Source organism: Nesoenas mayeri, assembly GCF_963082525.1.
Source record: "Nesoenas mayeri genome assembly, chromosome: Z".
In the NCBI taxonomy this organism is placed as follows: Eukaryota; Metazoa; Chordata; class Aves; order Columbiformes; family Columbidae; genus Nesoenas; species Nesoenas mayeri.
Genome location: NC_137542.1, coordinates 13,680,511 through 13,701,520, shown reverse-complemented (window position 1 = coordinate 13,701,520; position 21,010 = coordinate 13,680,511). Strand labels below are relative to the sequence as shown.

The following is a 21,010-nucleotide window of genomic DNA, read 5'->3' as shown; positions in this document are numbered from 1 at the left end:
ATCTGAAAAGGGTATCTAAAGTGCTTGATGAGTGAAAAATACTCATTTTGTAGGAACTCTGAATAAGCAGCAAGGATTTAATTTTCTGGGCTGAGACCTAGCATGGCAAACATTGACCTGAAAGATGTATAAGGCAGTCAGAGGTGTCTGTGGTTTTTACTACAAGGAGGTTGTTTCAGGTCTTTCTGGATCAGGCCCGTAGGTGGACATTTTCCTGAACATGACGTGATTGTTGCTCCATGCTGACATTAAAAAGTGCTGCAGCAGTGCTTTGTAGGCTTGTGGATCCTAATTACATACATCCCCACAACACCTGCGTTTGTAAGTAGCTGAGTTTCTGGGTAATTAAATTAAATACCAGAGACATTTTAGCTTCACATTAATGCAGTGAGCTATCAGCGGAGTGAGAAATAGGATCAAGCCATTATAGCAAGAGAACTTGTAAAAACATTTATTGACCCTGTCCTAAGTTACTTTGGTGCATTTGGTGATTTGGCCATGCTAATAAATTTAAAGTATTGTTTAAATGCATTGTGTATTCCTTCAAAGGGATGATGGCATAACACAGGTTTTCTGCATTTCTTTTTACAGAATATTCCCATACCAGTTTTAAAAGCTTTTGCAGAAGCGCTGAAAAATAACACCTACGTGAAGAAGTTCAGTATAGTTGGGACACGGAGCAATGATCCTGTTGCTTTTGTAAGTACTGTCAACTCACTGACATGAAGTTGTGACAGGAGCTGTTCTTGGGCAAGGTATTTTCAGAGTAACGGACTGACTGCTTTTGCACCTTACGTCACGTTTGGCACATTCTGCACCTCTGGTGGTTGGTGCAGGTGTCAGCTCCAGGAGCGCTAGTGGAAGCCAGGACAGGCTTTGGTTCCCTCGCTTCCTTTTTCAGCTGCAGAGATTTCAGGGCACAATTCTTTAATCCCATTCGGTCTCCTGTTCATCCTCAAGGATCTCCTGGGAAAGGAGCAGGAGACAAGAACTGGCTCCTAGTGACATTGCATAAAAGCACTTTGTCTCTCTTAATTTCTCCTACATCAGGGCCCACCCATCCACCCCTTGCACACATCTGCTCTGGCTCACATATATTTCTTTGTACAGACCTGTGCAGATGCAGGACTCCGCATTTCTTATGCATGGCCTCTGTGGGTGATGAAGGGTCTTTTTGGCTGCTGTGAGCAGTCTTAAATATCAGTGGGGATGCAGAGGGATGCTGAGTTATTACACCTGACCCTCGTGCTGCCTTCCAGGCTGCATCTTTGCACACTCCTTCAGCACCACTGCAAACAATTTTTGCCCTCCTTCACCCAGGCTACCCCTACATACCTCCACACACGCGCGCACTCCAGTTTCCTGCTAAAAAAACCTTTTTGGAGGGTGAGTACAGCCCTTGCATTATTCTAGGCACTCTGGACTGGGGGAGAAGCCTTGTTTGAGGGCCCATGGGGCACAGCAGAGCTAGGGGAGCTGTGGAGCCAAGTGCCATGTGAGTGGGTGCAGGCCAGCGCTGCTGCTTGGCCATCACTTTCTGGTCCTTCTGTTTCACGATGTAGGTGGGTCCTTCCATGCTACTTATGAAATGAGATCATTAGATCAAGTCCAGGGGGCTGGGACTGTGCCAGCCCACTTCTGCTCTTACCCACTGAGGGAAGCAGAAGTGACTAATGTGGTTGTGGTGCCACTTGGGAGGATATCTTGGATGAGCAGAATCCTTTGTTGTTCAAGGCAGATGAGCTCTCTGTGTGCTGTGGTTGGAAGCATCTTTGCCCTGTGCAGAAGGAGCAGTGCAGGCAGGGAGCTGGCCAGGCAGGAGGCAGGGCTGACGCTGCCCAGCATCCCTGCCGTCACCATGCTGGATTTAGCAGAGGGACAGGTCACGCTGTCACAGGGCAGCCACAGGTGTGCACTGTTACCATTTGGGGTGGCCTTACGGGTTTCTCCAAACAAGGTTTTACTGTAGCCTCCAGCATGCTCACATTCAAGAATCCCCTGCAATGGGGGGAACCCCTTGCAGAGCTCGTCCATCTGGTGTCAGTGAAACCTGTTGGCACACAGGGTCCTCCCAGTGTCCTCCAGAGGCGAGCGGGGTGGGACCCCTGCTGCTCTGCCCTGCCTTTCTGCTGCCAGCTCTTCCCACCCGCCTCTGCCCACAGGCACTGGCAGAAATGCTGAAGGTCAACAACACACTGAAGAGCCTGAATGTGGAATCAAACTTCATTTCTGGGTCGGGGATCTTGGCTGTTGTCGAAGCGCTCCAAAGCAACACATCACTGGTGGAGCTGCGCATTGACAACCAGGTAAATGAGCGTGCACGAGCAGGAGCTCCGATCAAGTGAACGTGTCCTGGTTGCAGGAAGCTGAGTAGCTGGTCAGGGTGCGGGATGGCAGCCCTGCCAGGCTGCTTTGGAGACGTTTCAGCCCCTTGTTTCTGCTGCAGTTCCTGCGCAGTGTGTGGTACCACAGGAATTAACAAAGGCTGTGGCAGTGCAAGCAGCCTTCCATGTTCCTGGTGCTGCCCTGGAGAGCAGTGAGGCACCTCACTGCCATGCTCCGACCTCTCATAGGGACTTAAATAGTAATGTGTATTCAGTAAAACTGAAATTTTTGCTGCTATGCACAGGAGAAGGAGAGCTCCAGAGCATGCAGTGGTACAGATGCTGTGGCAAGTTTAGCTGCCCCAGAAAGTCAGGGGGTAGTACTGAAGCAGCTGAGCTATGGGCAGCTCAGGGACAGGTGACTGGGAGTTGTGGTTTTTCCAGACATCTCTTTGCTGCAAATCCGTCCAACAAATAAAGTCTTTGAAGAAGAGGACTTGTGGGCATGCTGCTCAGCTGCACCGGGAACAAGCCAGCGGTTTGTTTCACCAGCTCCGAGTAACAAACACCAAATGGACCAACAGGTCCACAGAAGGAGGGAAGGGCTGGAGATGTCAGATCGAGGTGCTTGCTCTCAATTACCCTCTGACCCGACCAACTTGCTTTTCTGTTTTCTATTTGCAAAAGAGCCAGCCCTTGGGCAACAAAGTAGAAATGGAAATCGCTAACATGTTGGAAAAAAACACCTCCCTGCTGAAGTTTGGGTACCATTTCACTCAGCAAGGTCCCCGGCTCCGTGCCTCCAATGCCATGATGAACAACAATGACCTAGGTGAGTTGGGCTGGCTGCAAGCCAGGGAGCGCGGGAAGGTCCCTCCTCTGCCCGCAGGCAGTTCCTGCTGGTAGAGGGGCAGAGCTGCTCACCTGAAGGCTCCAGCGGATGTGCTTTTATGAGGAATGAGTCTTTGAAAGGCCTGATGATACCTTGCCCCTCAAGGAGGAAAGCAGCTAAGCAGCTTCCAGTGACTGGCTCCCTAACGCAGCTGCTGTCAGCCAGGCAAGGGGTTGTGCTGCAAACCTGGAGACACGGGGCAGCTCAAACTCCCAGCAGAGGCCGCGTTTTTGGCAGTAACAGCGGGTCTTGTTGGGAAGGAGTGATAGCTGCTAACGTGCTTCAGTACGGCACGTGATACAGCATATGGCACATGGGGCGTGAGCTGCCAGCACTTGTGATTCCTGCCAACTGCTTGTCTTCCTCCAGCTTCATTCCCACTTTAATACGAAGATGAAAAGGGGTAGAGTTGAACTTTGACAGCAGTGGGACTTGGCCCATCCCCTTCAGCAAAATAAACTGCAAAGTGTTTCTAGGGAGAGGTGGGGAGCCACATGGCTTTGAGTTATCTTTAGACTCTCAATGAAGTGATCAGAAGTGCCTGTGAAGCAGAACGTGGGCAAGTCCGATGCAGCCAGCGGGTGCGGCGAGGCTTTCCATCGCATGGCTACGGGCTGCTGCAGAGCACTGGCCGCGTGTCCAGCGGGGCATGCTGAGCGCAGCGCATCAGCCACGCCGTGCTCAGCAGCTCCTTGCTGCACGGGCAGGGCAGTGACAAACACAGCAGCACCAAACTCCTTCTCTGCAGTGGTGGACAATCTATCTGGGAGGAATAAGTAGGAGTCTGCAGTTTCTCCTTTTGGTATGTTAGGGAGAATGGCTTCTTTGGGAGCGGTTTTCAAGACTCAGAGGCTCCCAGGGACACCCCCACCAACCTGCTGCTGGGTTCTGCCTGACACATCTGCAAAGCAAGGGTTAACGAGCAGGGGTTGAAGAAAGACCTAACATCTAAATGCCAGTCATGAAGAAATGGTTGAAAACTGGAACCACATATTTTAATGTGCACATGGTTCACCACAGACAGGGTCTTCTGTCCCTTTGTGGATCAACTTCAGGTTTAAAAGACATGAAAAAACAGTTTTAAGTGGCTGCCGTATTTAGACAGATGACAAATATGTTGTGTTTTGAAAATTTAAAAAAATCTTGGTTCAGCCCGCACCGTGCTCCTAGGAAGCACAGCCAAGCACAGAGGTATGCGCCAGTTCTTCAGGGAACACACACAATACTCAGCACTACGGTTCACTGCATATTTATTCTGCCTGTGGCTGCATTCCTGGTCACTAGAGAGCTGTACCAGGAAAGGCTTGCTCTGTTCTGTCCTTTGGAACAGAGCAATGTTTTTAATGACTGTACAGCACCTGGCATTCAAAGTAATCTGCTGGAAGACTCAAATCTAGTGTTTTAATTGTTCCTGCTGTTAAAGAGAGGAATTCACAACTTCCTTTTATGGGACTGTTGTGCATTTTGCCTCTGTGACCATTAAGATCTGCACTTTTTGTTCTGGTTCTTGTTTGCAGCTCGTACTCATTGGTCTGATGGTCTCTGGCAATAGCGTCTCAGCTGCACACCTGGACAATGTATAAGTATAGAAAAACTTTATTTTCCTGTCAGCAATAGCTCTCTGCTTGTGCTCTGCTCCGGTGCTCTTGCCTACCACCACCTGATGCTACCAGAACTTGGTTTTGGCCCTATAGCTGCTGTTCTCTGTGATGCTCTATATGAACCAGCTATGAAGGCTTTTACATTCATCCTCATGAGCTAACTTCTGCATCCTCTTTCTACCTTTCTTTTTTTTTTTTTCCCCTTTTTTTCCTTGCCCACATTTCTTGAAAAGTCACAACCGTAGCTGTCAGAGCTGTAAATCAACTTTAAGAGTAGATATGAGACTGCTCTGACTATGTTAACCATGATCAGAGCGTTGGAGACTAAAGGCTTAAGCTTATGAGCAATTGAGAAAAAATAGTGAAGGAAAAACTGTGGCATCTGTCTCCTGCTATCTTGACATCAGATGCTGTGGCCAAAGTCAGATAACAAACTGTGAGAAATACAATTGACTGTAGAATAAGGTATGTTAAGGCTGAAAGTCGCTACTGGCCTTAAAAATGTGTAAGAAGAGAAACCTCATCTTACCTTCCTCGATTTTGAACTGTGCAATGCTGTGCCTGCTGCTTAAAGTGGCACCTGAGAAGCTGACGCTGTCCTGTTCCTTTCCTGGCAGAAAGTCCATCTCTCCGCTCCTTTCCACAGCGGGTAAGCCCAGCCTAGCATCCGCACCTTCCCTTTGCTGTGACTGACTCCTCTTCCTCTTCTTTTTCAGTGAGGAAGAGAAGACTTGCTGAGCTGAACGGGCCTATTTTTCCCAAGTGCAGAACTGGAGTGTAGTTCCTGGCTGTGGAGGTCATTCCCGGTGATCCGTGCTGCACTGTGGAAATCTAAAGGGGATAAGTGCCTTGACAGAGTATTTGTGGTGCCTCGCTTCTGTTTCATGCACTAAGAGTTTAAATTAACTAGCGGCTGTAGTTGAAGATTTTATCCAGTAGGACTGTTGATGTTTTCTGTAGAGCTGGTAACTATTCAAGCCAGTACCAAGCTGCCAATTTTATGCAATCTCAGTTTAGAGTACATCCCAGTGTAAAAGTGACTCTTAATTAACCTGGGACCTAATTTTTCTATAAAATTCCTGCACGGTGTTTCTTACAGTTAGGATGTGTTATGCATGAGTGAAAGATACAACTGTTCCACACAAATTATAGAAGTATTAAAAAAATACTTTATTTTTTTTTTCCCAAATTAATCTCAAGTAACTACAGAGGAGTAACTAGTTTAACAAGCACTTCTACTACCTGGAAACATGGCTGATTTCAAGAATTGTGAATTACAACTTCTTACTGACATTTGTTCAGTGAATTAGTTGGAGATGCTGTTTCAAATGCATCCCTGTGTTTCTAGAAAAAACTGATCTACACCCCCTGATTAAATGGAACTTAAGGCCACCAGTTATAAAAGTCTCAAAAATTGAGCTGTTTAGAATGGGTTAATATCCTTCTATGCTGTGCATGTCTGAAGACAGCAGTCACTTCTAGAGCTGTGATGCAAATCCTTACCCCACAGAGATGGCATAACTAATCAGCAAACCTGAGCCCTCTCTTCTAATCCCCACTCCCTTTAGTCTCCTGATGTTAAAACCATGTGTTGAGACATCGGTTTGATGCCAGTAAAATTCTCCCTCTTTACCGGTTTGTGTAGATGGACATGCCCATTAATTACATTTTGTTCTGCTAGGGATTGTTTCTTTTACTGCCACCCCTAATGTCTGCATAAACACAACAACAAATGCTGTCCCCTAGAAAAGCTGTTCGGTAAGATACCCCAAAGCTGAACTTACACCGCATACAGTCTGACAGATTTTGTGGGCCTCCTACCCTCACATAGCCTGGGAGGAATTCCCCTCAGGCTTTCGCAGCTCCCTGGTGTGCAGTGGATTGGACCGGGCCCTTTCCCACCCAAAACTCCTGCTGTTAATGTGGGTGGGATGCTGCTTGGTAGGAAGAGCCTCCTGGCAGAAGCATTGCTGTACTGAAGCTTTATTCTTGGTCTGATGACAACATGTCCTAGAAAAGGTTCTCACTTGCTAGAAATGTCTGTACACTTCTGTTAAGAGTGAAGTTTTGCAGAGTTTTACACATGTTCCAGCAAAAGTCCCACACATTTCTTCAGAGCTGCAGTGCAAACACCACCCATGATGTAGCTCTGACCAACAGAGCAGGGAAACACTGTACTGTACTTTCAGCAATGTAGGAAACATATTTGTTGCTCTTCAAATCTTAATAAATGCGTCAGTGGTGTCAAATAAAATGCTTCACTATAGCTTCTTCCCCCCACCCTGCAAGCTCCATATAAGAAAATGAAAAGAGTACAGAAGAAAACTACTTGAAAACATATTTAAAGAAAAAAAATAAGGAAGAAACTGGCAGACAGCCTCTTTCTGCCATATGTACTGCACAGGCTTCTGAATGGTCACCTAAATCATCAAACCAGAGCCACAGCATTTCAGCTGAGCCATGCACTCCGATGTGTGTGATACAGGCTCAGCTATTCCATTTGCTTCAGAAGAACATAAGTTTTAATGTCATCCTGGGAAATCCTGTGATGGCCCTGAGAAACCCAGACACGTAAGGAGACGCATCTGCAGAGCAGGGAGCACTACCATGGATACTACAACAGCGATTTTTCCTGAATGAAAAAAATAGCCCCGAAATACAAAAAAAAGGGCAAGAATGTTGTCCTGTTTTACTGTAGCAGCATCCAAAGTAACCACGCAGCCCACACATACATTAAGCTGGCAGGATCTCTTCAGGTTTCTCTGCTAATCCTTATATAGCTGCTTTGCTGAAGGATGCTCTGGAGAACTGAGAGCTGTGCAGCAGAGACAGGCTGTGCTGGGAGGCATCAAGCTGTGCAGCAGTGGAGCTACAAAATGGTGGTATTTAGGAGAAAATGGATCCCTATTTGTCGCAGAGGCTCTCCACGAAAAGGGGAAAAAGTCATCTGTTGACTGCAGCACCTGGCACTCACAGCCCATCCTGTTTAACTCTCGCCTCTCCTGGAGCTAACACACCGCCTCCTCCTCTCAGGCATCACCACTGACCTGCCTGGATCCCACCACACAGCATTTAATGTGGCAAAGCCTTATTTGTATTAATCTGACAAAAACTAGTCCAGAAGCCCGGAGACAGGCGCTGCTTATGGGATAACTTGCAAGAGGAAGGCTAAAGATGCCTCTTACCTCTCTCCTCTCTCTGCAGCACAGGAAACCTGGCTGTACGTGCCTCCGTTGTACCTCTCAAACCCTTCAGCTCCCTTGCCTTAGCACAGCAAGGACCAGGACAGGCCCTGTGGTGCCCCGCTGCCTTTGAGGTAGAATCTCCAGCTGCCAGGAGCTCCCAGCACTGTAGTTGCTTCTAGCCAGGTCTGCCATGTGGCAGACAGCATTTACCTCTGCAGAACTAAGCACCTCCATATACAGGTGACGTGTATTTGTGCAGTAATTCAAAAATTATGATGGAAGCACTAAGGTTATTTATCATCATAGGAGTTTCAGAAGTTCACATATAAAATATAGTTGTTGCCAGTCTGTACTGATAAGTGATATAGAAACAGCCTTCCAAACAGGTTACAGTGTTCCAGACTTGCTGATATACTGAATTATAAAAATGTGTTCTTTTTAGCCTAATATATGAAGGAAAGAGAGAGCATACTGTGCAAGTTGAGGCACTCCCATCAGTGCTCTAGACCAGGCCTCCAATAGACCTTGCATGTTTTTCCAGAAACACTCCAGTCCTCAGAAGCACAGAGGTTAACTGGCCAGCAAAGCCTGGGAGGCAAGATGCCAGGGGACCACGGGTACTGCTTCCACTTCTACTGAAGATGTCTACTGATGGGAATTTTCCAATTTCTTCTCCAGTATGGATTGTGCACAGAGTAACTGTTAAATACCGTCCTAGAAAGATTCCCAAAGGAGACATCCATAAGCTTTGAAGCTTTGCATCATGAGAGGAATGGTCATAAAGACAAGTGCTGAACTCTTGATTTCACAGTAGCGATAGATACTGCAAGTAAGAAGAAACGCTTGCCATGGCTTTAATGAACCAATGCCCATGTCATTAAGTTGCTAGTCAAGCCAACAACGAGGCCCTGCTGAATTCATAGCACTGGGGGAGAAAGTTACAATCTATATGAAACTAACATTGCCCTGTCATTAAGCAACTGCAGAAACCTGAGTAAACCATTTTCTTGCTTTTAAAAGTAGTTGCCAGTAAAAATCCCCAACAAACCAGTAAGTTACTTTGATTTCTGAATGCCTATTTAGTACCAAGAGTGACAGTAAGTTTCAAAGACATTTTTCTGTTAAGACACGTCTTCTACACTATTAATAAAACCTTTCTTTACATTCTACAGCATCAGGCACACAAAGCATCAGGCAGAGAAGTATTTTGAAGCTCATAGGCTGTGGATCCCTTCAAATTCAAAGAATTTCTCCACTAATAGGAGCTGGAAATTGCATAAATATCTCACAGCTTTTGAAAAACTCGACCCATATTTACAAAGCATGGGTGCTCCCCAAATCTTGAATTATTCAACTTGGTCAAAGGAACCTGCATCTCCTTATCACCGCTGCTGACATTTATGCACGTCAGCATCACTTCCAGTGTCCTAATGCTGGTATTTTGACAGTCTCTGTGCTCCCCTCTCTATGCATCTCAGTTTCAACATGCTTTGAGCTATCAATTTTTCTAGAGCAAGCAGAGCTGAGCCCTGGATATTTCATGTACTAACAAGTTGAGGGAAACAATTCCTGGGAGACAGAGCACTGGAATGAGGATTAGTTTTGCTCTTCATCCTACAGGTCACACCCAAGTGGATCTGTGGGCCTTTTCACCAGCTACAAGGGGGGTCCTTACGCTGCCTTCAGCCAGGTTTACACAGGAGTCAGGTCAGTGACTTCAGGTAACTTCCCCTCAGTTCTCACTGGTGTAAAGCAAGAGATGCAGGCAGATGGCGTTTGTGTGGAAAACATCTTCAGCTCTAATCTGGTCACACACCTGCATCCAACTGATACATCCCATTTTCACACCCTAGCACTAACTACTGAAGCAAATGCACAATCATGGGGAGGTCAGACAGATCCATCTCCATGCAGGAGGAAAAGAATTAAATTGTTTTTACGCCCCTTCAGCCTCTTTTGAATTGTGAGCAGCTGCGCCCCATCGCACACACTCTGCTCCAAAATCCCCATGGTAGAGGCCACAGTACAACACTGTGCCCAGTGAGAGAAATCCTGTAGTGCTGGTGATGGGTTGGGCACTCTGGTAATTTATGGTCAAGTAATGGATGGTTTTCAGGGCATACTCTAGGCTTAAAGGCAGCATATGAACAAGACTTTCCAAGCCAAAACATCTTCATAATATCCAAACCTGACTGAGTAACAGATAGGGATCTAGGTATAGAAGCCCTTCACATTAGCATGTGTCAGATTAGCTAATGAAACAGATTAATCTTTTCCTGTGTCAAGCATCCTTTGTGAGACATGTTCAATTGGTACCCTTGGCCGCCTGCTTGTACATTCACATTCCTCCTTAAGTGTCTGTCCTGAAGCCCTTGAAGTCACCTTGAGCTCTTTCTCTTGACAAACAGGACAGCAAGCTGTAAGACCTTTGTTGCGACAACTTGGACATGTCAGGACAAGCTGCCGGCAGTGCTGGCTGGAACAAAGTTTATACTGGTCCCACAGCGTGCCACAGTATCTGCAAGCTGGAGGGAGGAGGAAAAGAAAGAATTAACACCCACTTGCCCCATCTGTTCCCTTGCAGAAGGTTCTCCGTGGCACCAGGGGGCTGCAATCTCTCATTTAAGTGCCTCTCTATTGTCTTCCAAGTTTTTAATTCCTGTTTTAGCTTGATCTTCTAGAACCTAGTTAATTTTTAACTTCTGATTTTGATGTAAAAACACTTAGGACAGCTGTCTCTCAGGACTAGGAAAAAGTGCTCACTAGTGCTTCCTCTAGTTCCAGTCAGACAGATTTAAAGATTCTTCCTGCCAAGAGAATAAGAAAGATATGCTGGTGGTAATTAAACCAGTACACAGGAACGTTGCCTACTGGGGAAGGTGGTGGCATGGGACTTGCGCCTAAAAGCAATGGCTTGTGCAGATGGGGTGTCATTTACAGTCCTGGTAAAGTCTTTCCACAACATCAGACAGGTTTTAACCCTTTAATTGAAAGCTACAGCTCAGTTTAGCTGTACCATCAAGAAGGTGCCTACCCCAACACTTGCCCTTTAAACTTCTGCAGGGATGCCTGTGATGTATCCAGAGTATATTCTGTTTCTACACCAAGCCAGGCACCTTCAAGATGTGTACAGTAACTGCAGAGTAGGAAGGGGGTTTATGCTCAGAAAGCTACCCACGCAGAGAAAAACCAGCCCTGCTTCCTGAAAGAGGCTAGAGCCAAATTCCACCTATTTGTACCTGGGAACTGAGAAGAGAACAGATATTTCATTTGCAATACCTGAAGAGCAACCTCAGCCAGAAGACCAGGCAGCATTCTTAATGACTTCAACTAGAGGTCACTAAAATTGCACAGAAACTTTTAAAGCATGAAAATAGCAAAGTGCTGTGGAGCTTAGTGCCACCACTCTCCCAGTGCCTGGTGGCCTGTGCTGATGTTCTGTGAGGTAACTAGAGCACAGAGCAGCTGAGAACAGGAGAACTACTTAACTGTTTGGTCATTTGACCAACCACAGTGTGATCAGCGCTGTGGACAATGACAGCGGGAGTGCTGCAGATGGCTCAGTAACAGCAGCTGCTCTTGCAGGGGATGCTTCCTTTTACTGCCCAGTTCTTTGGAACTCTGCTTAGTGACCCCCTTTTCTGTAATTTCTGTTTTATGTGTTAAAGCCACAGAATTGATGACCATCATGGAAAGTGACAGCACTGAAAGATCAAAGTGAATATGAAGAAGAACTACACAGCCAAATTTGGCTGATCCTATCCTGCACACCTGTGTGGAAATGATTGCAATAGTTCCCCAGCCTTCTGCACTTACATTATCTAGTCCTACCTGAGATGATATCCTCATTGGAACAAATGGCGTAACGATCATCAAACACAAACAGCTTCCCCCTGTAGAATCCATCTGGAAACTCTTCCAGGTACTTGTGAATTCCACCTTTTAGTTGGTAAACCTCTCTGCACACTGCCTGTTTAAAGCATATTAGCAGAAAAGCTGAAGGAGACAGCGGCAGTGGTGGTGTGCCAGAGTTCCCAAAGCAAATGTTGTAAATGCTGGGGTCAAAGAAAAGCAGCAGCTTCTCAGTGACCATCAGATGGCACCATGTGCACCCGCAACTCTAGGCAGTGCCACCAGGGACTACTGGGCAGCTCCGCAATGCTGGCTTGTTGACACTAATCCAAAATTCCCTTTAATGTTACAGTTAAAAAAAGGCTGGTAACCTTCTCAGCTGAGGGAGGCTTGCTCCATCACAAATCAAATGCTCTTGAACCTCTCTGAACCGCTGCTTATTCTGGTTTTATGTAGTGAGCTATTAGCAGGAGCAGAATCTCTCTGGGTTCATATTTGTGCAGCAGAGAACAAAAAAACCCCCACAGTTTAAATCTCTGGAGAAGGATCCAGAAGAGTGAGATGGAAAGCACAATTACACCAATGCAGTCTGCATTGTAGTGTGAATTTCCCACAATACTGGGAAAACACTGGCTGATTTTCACCATGTCAAGATGCTCTAGCTATGCAGTAATGACTGCAGAGCATAACCTAGACAGAGCTTGTGGAAACACTGCACAATGCTCTCAGTCCCTCCTAAAGCACCGCTACAAAGGGCATGGCAGACTTACAAACACCCTTTCTTGGCAAATGAATTATATAATTACTTTTGGAGAGCAATCACTGCTGTGACACTAGTCCATGCAGATCATCCTGAGCTGCATTAAACTACCCACATTCTTGGCAAACAGCGTGAGGCAAGTGTGTCAGAGATATTCATCTCCCCACCTGCTCATTGAGCAGTTTTTACTCAAAAAGAATTCACCAGCCATAGAAAGTATGGCTGCCCCTAAAGCAGTCTTGAGACTTGCGCCCTCAGAATGACATCTCACCTTGCTCCGTAGGTAAGCAGAGCCTCTTTCGCAACGGATCCCTCCTGTGCAGTACATCAAGACGCGCTTGTCTTTAAAAAGCTCCAGGTTTTCATCTACATAGCTGGGAAAATAGCTGAACTTCCTGATATCTGGAGCCAGACAGCCCTGGAAATGTCCCTGCAATAATAACAGATGGCCACATGACTGGTTACAAGCAGTCTTACGTGGTCTGTGCCTCAAACTAGAGAAAGGTAACAAACCTTTGAGGCAGGACTCTCGGCTCACTGCAGCTGCTTTAGGCAGATCCTCAACTGCATTTATGCATCAAAATACCTGTTAAAATCTGTAAGAGGACTCTGGACACAGCATGTCTCCTCCTCCAAACATACAAGAGGGAGCTAAGCAGAACAGAACTGTCAGGGAGAGGATGAGCACAACAATGCTGGAGGGTGTGACAGCAGGATGCCCTTATTCTTTATGAGATCTTGGACAATGCAAAAATGCTGGAAAACATCCTTACAAATTATGCCACTCTTACTTCAAACTATACAGCATTCACTGCTAATGTTGTATGGACCACTTTGTCTTCTCCCTGCGGCACACTGCATAAGCACTTAGCCAGGCAGGCTCCATGCTGCATTGCTGAGCAGGTCTTCTGCTGCTTGTGTCTAACATTCATTACTAATCTGAACTTTGTACATCTTACTGCCCTTCTAGAATATGGATTCTCTTCTTCCAGTACGGTTACACCCTCACAATGTGAAATGCTTCCCCCTAGAATGTGTAACACACTACAAGAACCACAAAAACACTTACTATTTTACTTTCATAGAAGTTCCTGCAGTCCAGCAAGATGGTATCACTTTGTCCTTGACTTGCCTGAGCCAAATACTGTTCTACTTCTCTATGAAATTCCTGAGGGGATAAATGGATTCCTTTAACAAAAACAAAGAATAAAAGAAAAAAGGAAAAGAGAGAAAAAAGAGAAAGTGAGAAGCAGAACTACAAAATAATGTTATGCATGATCTCATTTATCGAGATTCTCCTCAGATTTCCAACCAAAAATTTTCTGTGATAGTTCACAGATTTTTCATCCCAACTCAACCAGACAAGTATATCTATATTTGGCTCCCTGTTGGCAAATGAAAACACGCACAACACTGTTCCACATGACAGAAGCAGCAGGAGACAGGTGCCTGTCTGTATGGTCTACGTTATGTCCCCTGGCAACTCTTACAGTTGAAACAGTGAAAAATGTTTCCCTTGCTTCTGCTTGGCTTTCATTACATCTGGAGGTGCAGAAGCACACAGAAATGCTATTTTTTTCAATGGAACTCTTCTCTGTTGATAGAAGTGTAAGTTTTCCATAAGCATGTATCACTTTCCATACAATTTCAATTTACATAAAGTTTCTCAGCTTTCAGGCTGCTCAGGACTTAGGACTTCCAACCTACTGAAAACCAAAAAACCTCCCTCACTAAAATCCCACACCTTATTAAAAAATAACCCTGCAAACCACCCACCCAACTAATGGGAACTATCACCATAAAATGCTGTAAAATAAGAGAAAAATACATCCTACAAACTGCCAAAAAATGGAAAAAAAATAATAGTCCCCTGGCAAAACTACTGAAGAACATACGGATGGATAAAAGCACAAAAAGATGATGTGGAAATCTACCATCAACAAAACCTCTTGGTGCAAAAAAAAGTCCCAAACTGCTCTGCTAATTGCTATTTGTTGTGGCCCCGCTTACCAGCTACGTAAGTGTCCTCATGGCCAGTGCATAGCTAGTAACATCTTATTGGGCATAATCCATACTAAGCAGCTACAGGTAGGAGAAAACAAATGCAGCCTGTGTTGGGGGAGTGGCATGATTCAGAACCTGGTTCTGCTGGTAAAAGTCAGGAGCTGTTAACACCAGTAAAGCCAGGTCAGCAGTCCCTAGAACAGGAACATGTTATGTACTAAACTGTAAGCTTCAGCAGGATTCTAGCATTTTCTAAGAAAAGCTCTCAGCATCCACAGCACTCTAATCCACTGGATCCACAAGAGGACTCCATGGAAAGCTCTTCCTGTACAGCTTGGTTCTTACTGCAGGCTAACCACAAGACAGCACTGGAGCTTTTTATATGGTATCATTTCTAAGTAATCTCAAGCTTGTTTAGAACAAGTATGGATACATTCATGCACTGAAATGTCTAACCATCATACATAGTGTCACCTCACATCTGCCTTTCCCAGATGCCTAATGACTTACTCCCTGACTAAAGGACGAGATGTGTCCCTACCCCAAAACAAGGTAGCTGCCTGGTGTCATTTGATCTGTTACTCCTTGCCACAAACCAGAAAGTTAACTTGAGGCAGTTAAACACTTAGCAAACCAAAACCTGGGCCAGCGAATTCCCTGAACCAGTAAATTTGACTACCAGTGAGAGATCATTTTCCATATCTGCTTCTCCCGTGTCCTGGCCACCAGGCACACGGAAATGTTTTTGATGAAGGTACTTTATTCTTCATTTACCTCTCATTTGGGTGAGAGGCTTTATTTCTCATGAAATCAACTTACCAGTTTCTTTATAAGACACTATCTTTGGATCAATGCCCATAGGTACAATTTCTTTGAATACTCCAACTCGAAGATCTGGGAAACAGTGAGCTCCACCTGCACTGCTCTGAGAAGTTAAACACAAGAACAATGCATCAAAATTTGCCAGGTGACAAGATTAAAATTATCCACTTACTTTAGTTGCTACAGCTTACTAGAATATGGAGGTGTCTTGGTGGCTCAGGGAAGGAAATGTCTCTCCTGCTGAAATGCACACTCTAAATCCTGCAGGTTAGGCAGTGGACCACTACCACAACCTCACAGGTTGGGTGTCTTAGGCCCAGTGACTACTCTGCACATCAGAGAGGCACCATGTGGCATGAGGTGTGGAGTCACTGAGGAGTGGGAAGGAGAACAGATCTTAGAGACAAAGTCACTAGCACCTATCATGAGAAAGTCAAGGCCCCTACAGAGCATGCTGACCCTGACAGGAATATTAAATAATGTCCAGAAACAGATCATCTTGACATATCTGGGCCCTGCAGCTCTCCTCAGGCCCCCCTGACCTCCGACACAAGCAGAGCTGGGCCTCCGCTCATGACACGTGTGATGGGAACTGCAGTGGTTCATGGGTATGGAAGAGACGTTTGGGAGGTAAGCCAGGCTCAAGATATTTCAACAGTGGGGTTTGGCACCTGCTGGCCCCCTAAGCTCAAGTGCAGGATCTCCCCTTTGGAGTCTGTTTTGGTAGGCACTCCACTGCAGGCAACGGGAAGTGAGAGTTTCTGCAGGGCTGAGCTTCAAACGTGGCTTAGGCACTCTAAAGCACATAAACACTCAAACAAAAGTGCAGTGGTGTGCAGCACGGTCCCAACTATCACAGAAATCAACCTGCACCAGCTACAGTGGCCAGTGAATATTTTCATAGCCTCAAGTGCCATTTTCACACCTCTAACACATATGTTTTCATGGCACAGGGACCCAAAACTCACCTACTTGGGTACACAGCATGCAGAGGAACCGTGAAACAGAAAATACCATCATGTACTAATACATGACTGTCAATGCTGAGAGAGATCATGCAGGGTTGGAGGTTTTGCCAAGGTCAAAGTAAAATTCCATCTCTGTTTTTGTTTTGCATCTCCTTGTCACCGCAACTAACAGCACACACTTACACTTGAAATTCAGCCAAGCACAACAGACAGTTAAAAAGATAAGACTGAATCAGCACAGCAGCTCTACATGGGATTTAAGTTTCACTAGTTCTCTTTTATCTAGTTGTTTATTGAAAACAAAACAGTACTCCCTGCAGATAAAACGGTGTGGAAAAGAAGAATGCTAACAAAAGCAGCAGCCCTCCTGCCTCACAAAGGAAGCAGTCCCCACAGTGCTGGGGCAGCCAAAGCCTACCTGAATGCCACACAGTGCCAGCCACAGCTGCCATCACCAGTTCAGGATAGCAATCGGCACACACGCTCAGGCTCAAGCAGAAGGTAGCACCTCACTCTCCCTCCAGTCAGGCACTAACTGGAGTAGGGAGAAAGCTCTTGACTCTGCCCGTGTATTTTCTCGAGAAGACATCCAGTGCTGACAGTGCACCTATATGGACACCAAAGCCTGCATGTACCTAAGCCAGCAGGCTTCTAGGCACGGATCTTAAATTAGTGTGAAGAGGAGGGTGTGAGAATACTTTGCTTGGTTAAGTGTACCTTGTGCTGCCTTGGTTTTGGCAATCAAGTTGGAGTAAATGCTCGTTGAAGAATGGTGGGGCTAGAGCACAGACCCTCCTTCACCTGTACGAGGGACTTTGCAACTGCACCCATAGCTCATGACAACTGCTACTGCTGGTGAAAACCAGCAGAGAGATCTAAACAAAGTAAGGTCAGGAACCCTTGGCTTAGAGCAGTGCTGAGAGAGCAGAACCACTAGAGCAGAATAGTATCAAGAAGCAATGTGCTTGTTTTTCAAAAATTAAACATCCTGCATTAACAATGTCTATATAGAATTTTTTTTTCATACCTTGAAATCCTCTCGACACAAAATGTCTTTGAACAGAGGCTGGGAAAGCATAACTTCAATGTAGAGATTGGTGGCTACTTTGCTTCCACCAACTGTCCCATTAATCCCTTCTGAAGCAACTCGTACCTGGAAGGTAAGAGAAGCTGAGGCTAAGGCTTAGTAGCAGCAAAACATATCACAGTAGAATTAGTAAAATATAACTGGGAAAAAAAAGGCAGACACAGAAGTATGCCCAGAAGAAAGACTACCAAGGAAGGAAGGAAAAGATGGTTATACTGAAGTTGAACATTAACAAGTAAATAAAATATGAATAAAAACCCAGTAATCACTTTTGAGCGATTTCAAAAGCATGACAAAAAGACAGTCCAAAAAGTTTGTGCAATAAACAGAGAAATGCTAACTGATTAACAGGGCAATCCTGCAGTCAGCATCAAAATTCCCACTGGAAGTCTGCCTCAGGAAGAACAATGGGATCATGCTCAATGACTCACACAGCTAAAAGGAAAATGTGAATATGCATAATATTGCATGTAATTTTAAATTTCGGTGTGAGTCATTTTATCTCCAGCACTCACAAATGAACAAAAACTCTGAAGAGGTGAAAAAAAAAAGACTAAATATAAGAAGTGAGAAAAAACCACTGGTGGAGAAGGCAAATGCTGTACCTGTCTTGGGAATGAAAAAAAAAAAAAAGAGAGCAAAATACCAACCACCAGTCAAGACAGCTGAGCAAATAAAGAGGTAAACGCACTAGGACATTTAACTCCCAGACCTGTGCTGATGTAGAACATAGAAGTGCCTACCATTGGCAGAGAAAGAGATGCTACTTAAGAAGACAAATAGCCTCCTAGTCTGAGTTGCCCTCTTGAAAAATCCCTTCTCTTCACAGCCAGCCTAGGAACACCAACTTTGTGAGGCTAAGAGTCACCTTTGCCCACAGCCTCGAGAGGCTAGCTAGAGAAGCCAACTCTCCTCCTTGGTCTCCTCTTGCCAGGAGTGAAAAGAACACAGAAGCTGTGCAGGAATGAGCACTGCAGTCCTGTGGTGTGGTCTGTGGGTTGCCCTCATCCCATTCTTGACAGTATGGATTGCAGCTTGATGTAGCGATTCTGACTGGGAGACTGTTGCGCACTGAGGAGTTAACCGGAGTGAGCCCAGACCCACGCTGCACGATGCTGCACCTCCAGCTGGGCCTTCGTGCTGTGTTGTGCTGCACGTATCCTTTAGCTGCAGGATAAACCCAGCCCGACAACCCTAGCAGAGACACCTGCATGCAGCCCCCTGCTGATACCAGTGACTATGCCACCTGTGCGTCCTTGCCTTTATCTCAAAGTGCATCAAGAAGTTCTTATGTGAATATCATTTCTGTAGGAGTGATGAAAAGACTGGTTTTCCTGAAAAACAGTTTCAATGATGGAAATGGAGTAACTCTCGCAAGGACAGGGTCTGCACAGTGTGCTGTGCATGGATCAGAGGCTGCACAACTCAGGGTTCCCACCACCAAAAGGCATATAAGATTATCTGTATTTTCTTCATAGTGTTAGCTCTTAAATAGCATTTTAAATTACGCTTCAGAGAGTCTGAGTGCCTTTCTTAGTGAAATCATAACAGACTAGCATCTTATGGTGCTAAACCACTTGATTCTCCACATGCCTCATCCACTAAGCACAGAAAATGATTTGGTGGGTTTCTTTTTGTGTTTTTATTGGTTTTTTTGTTAAGAATACAACCATTGCTTAAAACCTTACCTTGCCAGTGAGATGCAGATGCTGGCACAGAGCCTTTTGCCAAGCACAGAGTTTCTCTGGATCCTTCACCTCACAGTAGCAGTAATACAGAAGTACTTCTCCCACCTTGCTGTCCATGGCATGGAAAAGATGAACAAATAGGAAAGGGATGTTAGTGTTGAAAGCACAAAATTATACTATTGCATTAACCCTTTAAAAAGCAGACAATTTTTTTCTGCCAAATGTGGGGAGAAAAACAAAACAACAAACGAACTTTGGAGGGAACAGCACTGCTGGGTTTGCTTTATTGTGCTCTAGTCAAGTTTCTCTCAACACAGAGGACAAAGAACTCCTGTTTTCTGTGCACACAAGTGTCCCATTAATCGCTTAAATTAACACACTTGCACTTGAACATTCAAGTGCTTGAGCTATCTAAATTTAAAAAGCCAAAATTTTCAGTGAGGTTGTATGTACCAACATTCTGAGCAGCACAATGCAAACCCTCTCAGTCAGAAACACTTTCATGAACCTATTTATTGATAACTAAGAAGCGTTTAAGGTACTTGAATGAGCCGAGAAAAGGCACCTGCGCAGAGCACATCTGGCTGTTCTACTCTTTTCTGTTATGACCTTTCCTTACTTATGGATCTAAGCCGTCCAGTAATACCTGTAAAAGTCTGCTTTAACAATGCAGAATGACATAGCTCTGACAGTTCAATCCTCCTAAGTTCCCACCTGTACTATCAAAAAAATGCAGCGCATCTATCAGCACAGCTGTAATTTGCATGGGCGTGAGCAGCTGTGAAAGGAATTAAAATAAAGCAAGTGACTCCTGCAGGGTATCTACACCTTTTGATCTAAAGTACCCTGTTTCCCCAAAAATAAGACACGGTCTTATATTAATTTTTGCTGCAAAACATATTATTTTTTTACTTGTATAACTTTCGAGACATTATTTAAATTGATTTTTTTAATGAACTGTAGCTAGAGCTTATTTTTGGAATATGGCATACTCAAATATCCCGAAAAATCATGCTAGGGCTTATTTTTGGGGTAGGTCTTATTTTCAGGGAAACGGGGTATCTCAAGAAGGTATCCAAATCGTCTGACCATCTAAAGGAGAACCAGGAAAGTCTCTTTCTGCAGTGCCATTTGACTAAACTTTGCCAAGAAAACGCAGCGGTGTCAGAAGATCATCACTCCGCTGATGATCACCCTGGTCCCAGCCAGCCCCGCACCCCAGCCCACCCAGGGCCTCCGTTACCTGGTCAGGTCGCCGTGGCTGACGCGGCTCGTGTCCGGGAGCGCGCAGCAGATCTCGGGGTCGCCGCGGGAGCGCCCGCCGGGCCCGTCCGCCGCGTCCGCGGGACCCGGGCCGCCCGCGGGGCTCCGTTCCGCGGCCGCCTGCTCCGCCTGCCGCCCGATGTCCCCGCCGTGCTGCAGAGCCACATGCCGGTGGATGCCGGAGAGCTCCTCGAACGCCAGCCGGCAGCACCGCCACCGCACGGCAGCGCCCGGCACCTCCCGCGCTTGGACGAACAGCGAGAAGGCCTGAAACGCACCGCAAGGCCGCCCGTTACCGGCGCTCCCGCCCGGGACCCGCTGCGGCCCGTCCCCGCTTCCCCCAGCACAACGGTGGCCTCAGCCCCGGGCGCGCCCCGCAGCCCCGGGCTCCCGCCACCGGCCCACCTTCCTCCGGGCGAAGGCGCGCTGCTTCCTGCCGGCGGCGCCCTCGGCCGCAGCGCTGCCCCGCGGCGACCCCGGCCCGGGCTGCGGCGCCTCGTCCGGCACCATCGCCGCGGGGCCGCCCCGCTCCAGACACGCCGCTTCCCTTCCGCGCCCGTTCCC

General features: G+C 46.2%; 2 protein-coding genes across 3 annotated transcripts in view; one reads left to right on the top strand and one right to left on the bottom strand.

Annotated features, from left to right (window-relative positions):
- The window catches only part of TMOD1 (tropomodulin 1), a 39,190-nt gene extending 31,041 nt beyond the window's left edge, over positions 1–8,149 (top strand). The window contains exons 7-11 of the mRNA XM_080362696.1: positions 592–699; positions 2,163–2,306; positions 3,012–3,156; positions 4,734–4,793; positions 5,534–8,149. Coding sequence (XP_080218822.1) covers positions 592–699; positions 2,163–2,306; positions 3,012–3,156; positions 4,734–4,768 — 432 coding nt within the window. The 3' untranslated portion in view covers positions 4,769–4,793; positions 5,534–8,149. The remainder of the gene's footprint in view (positions 1–591; positions 700–2,162; positions 2,307–3,011; positions 3,157–4,733; positions 4,794–5,533) is intronic.
- A 1,707-nt stretch (positions 8,150–9,856) lies between these two features.
- On the bottom strand, positions 9,857–20,993 carry TSTD2 (thiosulfate sulfurtransferase like domain containing 2). 2 transcript variants are annotated; one of them, XM_080362693.1, is made up of 9 exons: positions 20,852–20,993; positions 20,427–20,713; positions 19,184–19,292; positions 17,436–17,561; positions 15,438–15,543; positions 13,684–13,802; positions 12,886–13,044; positions 11,834–11,972; positions 9,857–10,527 (listed from the first exon to the last, which is right to left on the bottom strand). In XM_080362693.1, exons 1-9 carry the CDS (start codon positions 20,954–20,956, stop codon positions 10,268–10,270), a joined length of 1,410 nt encoding a protein of 469 aa, XP_080218819.1. In that variant the 5' UTR covers positions 20,957–20,993; the 3' UTR covers positions 9,857–10,267. The 2 variants fall into 2 exon arrangements, with proteins under 2 accessions (XP_080218819.1, XP_080218820.1); XM_080362694.1 differs by lacking the exon at positions 17,436–17,561.
- Positions 20,994–21,010: the final 17 nt, after the last annotated feature.

Coding starts and splice junctions, on each gene's coding strand:
- TSTD2 (XM_080362693.1), bottom strand. CDS start 20,956: ATGGTGCCGGACGAGGCGCCGCAGCCCGGGCCGGGGTCGCCGCGGGGC. Junction 17,562..19,183: donor ATCTGCATCTCACTGGCAAG/GTAAGGTTTTAA, acceptor CTTACCTTCCAG/GTACGAGTTGCTTCAGAAGG. Junction 11,973..12,885: donor CTGCTTACCTACGGAGCAAG/GTGAGATGTCAT, acceptor TGCTTTAAACAG/GCAGTGTGCAGAGAGGTTTA.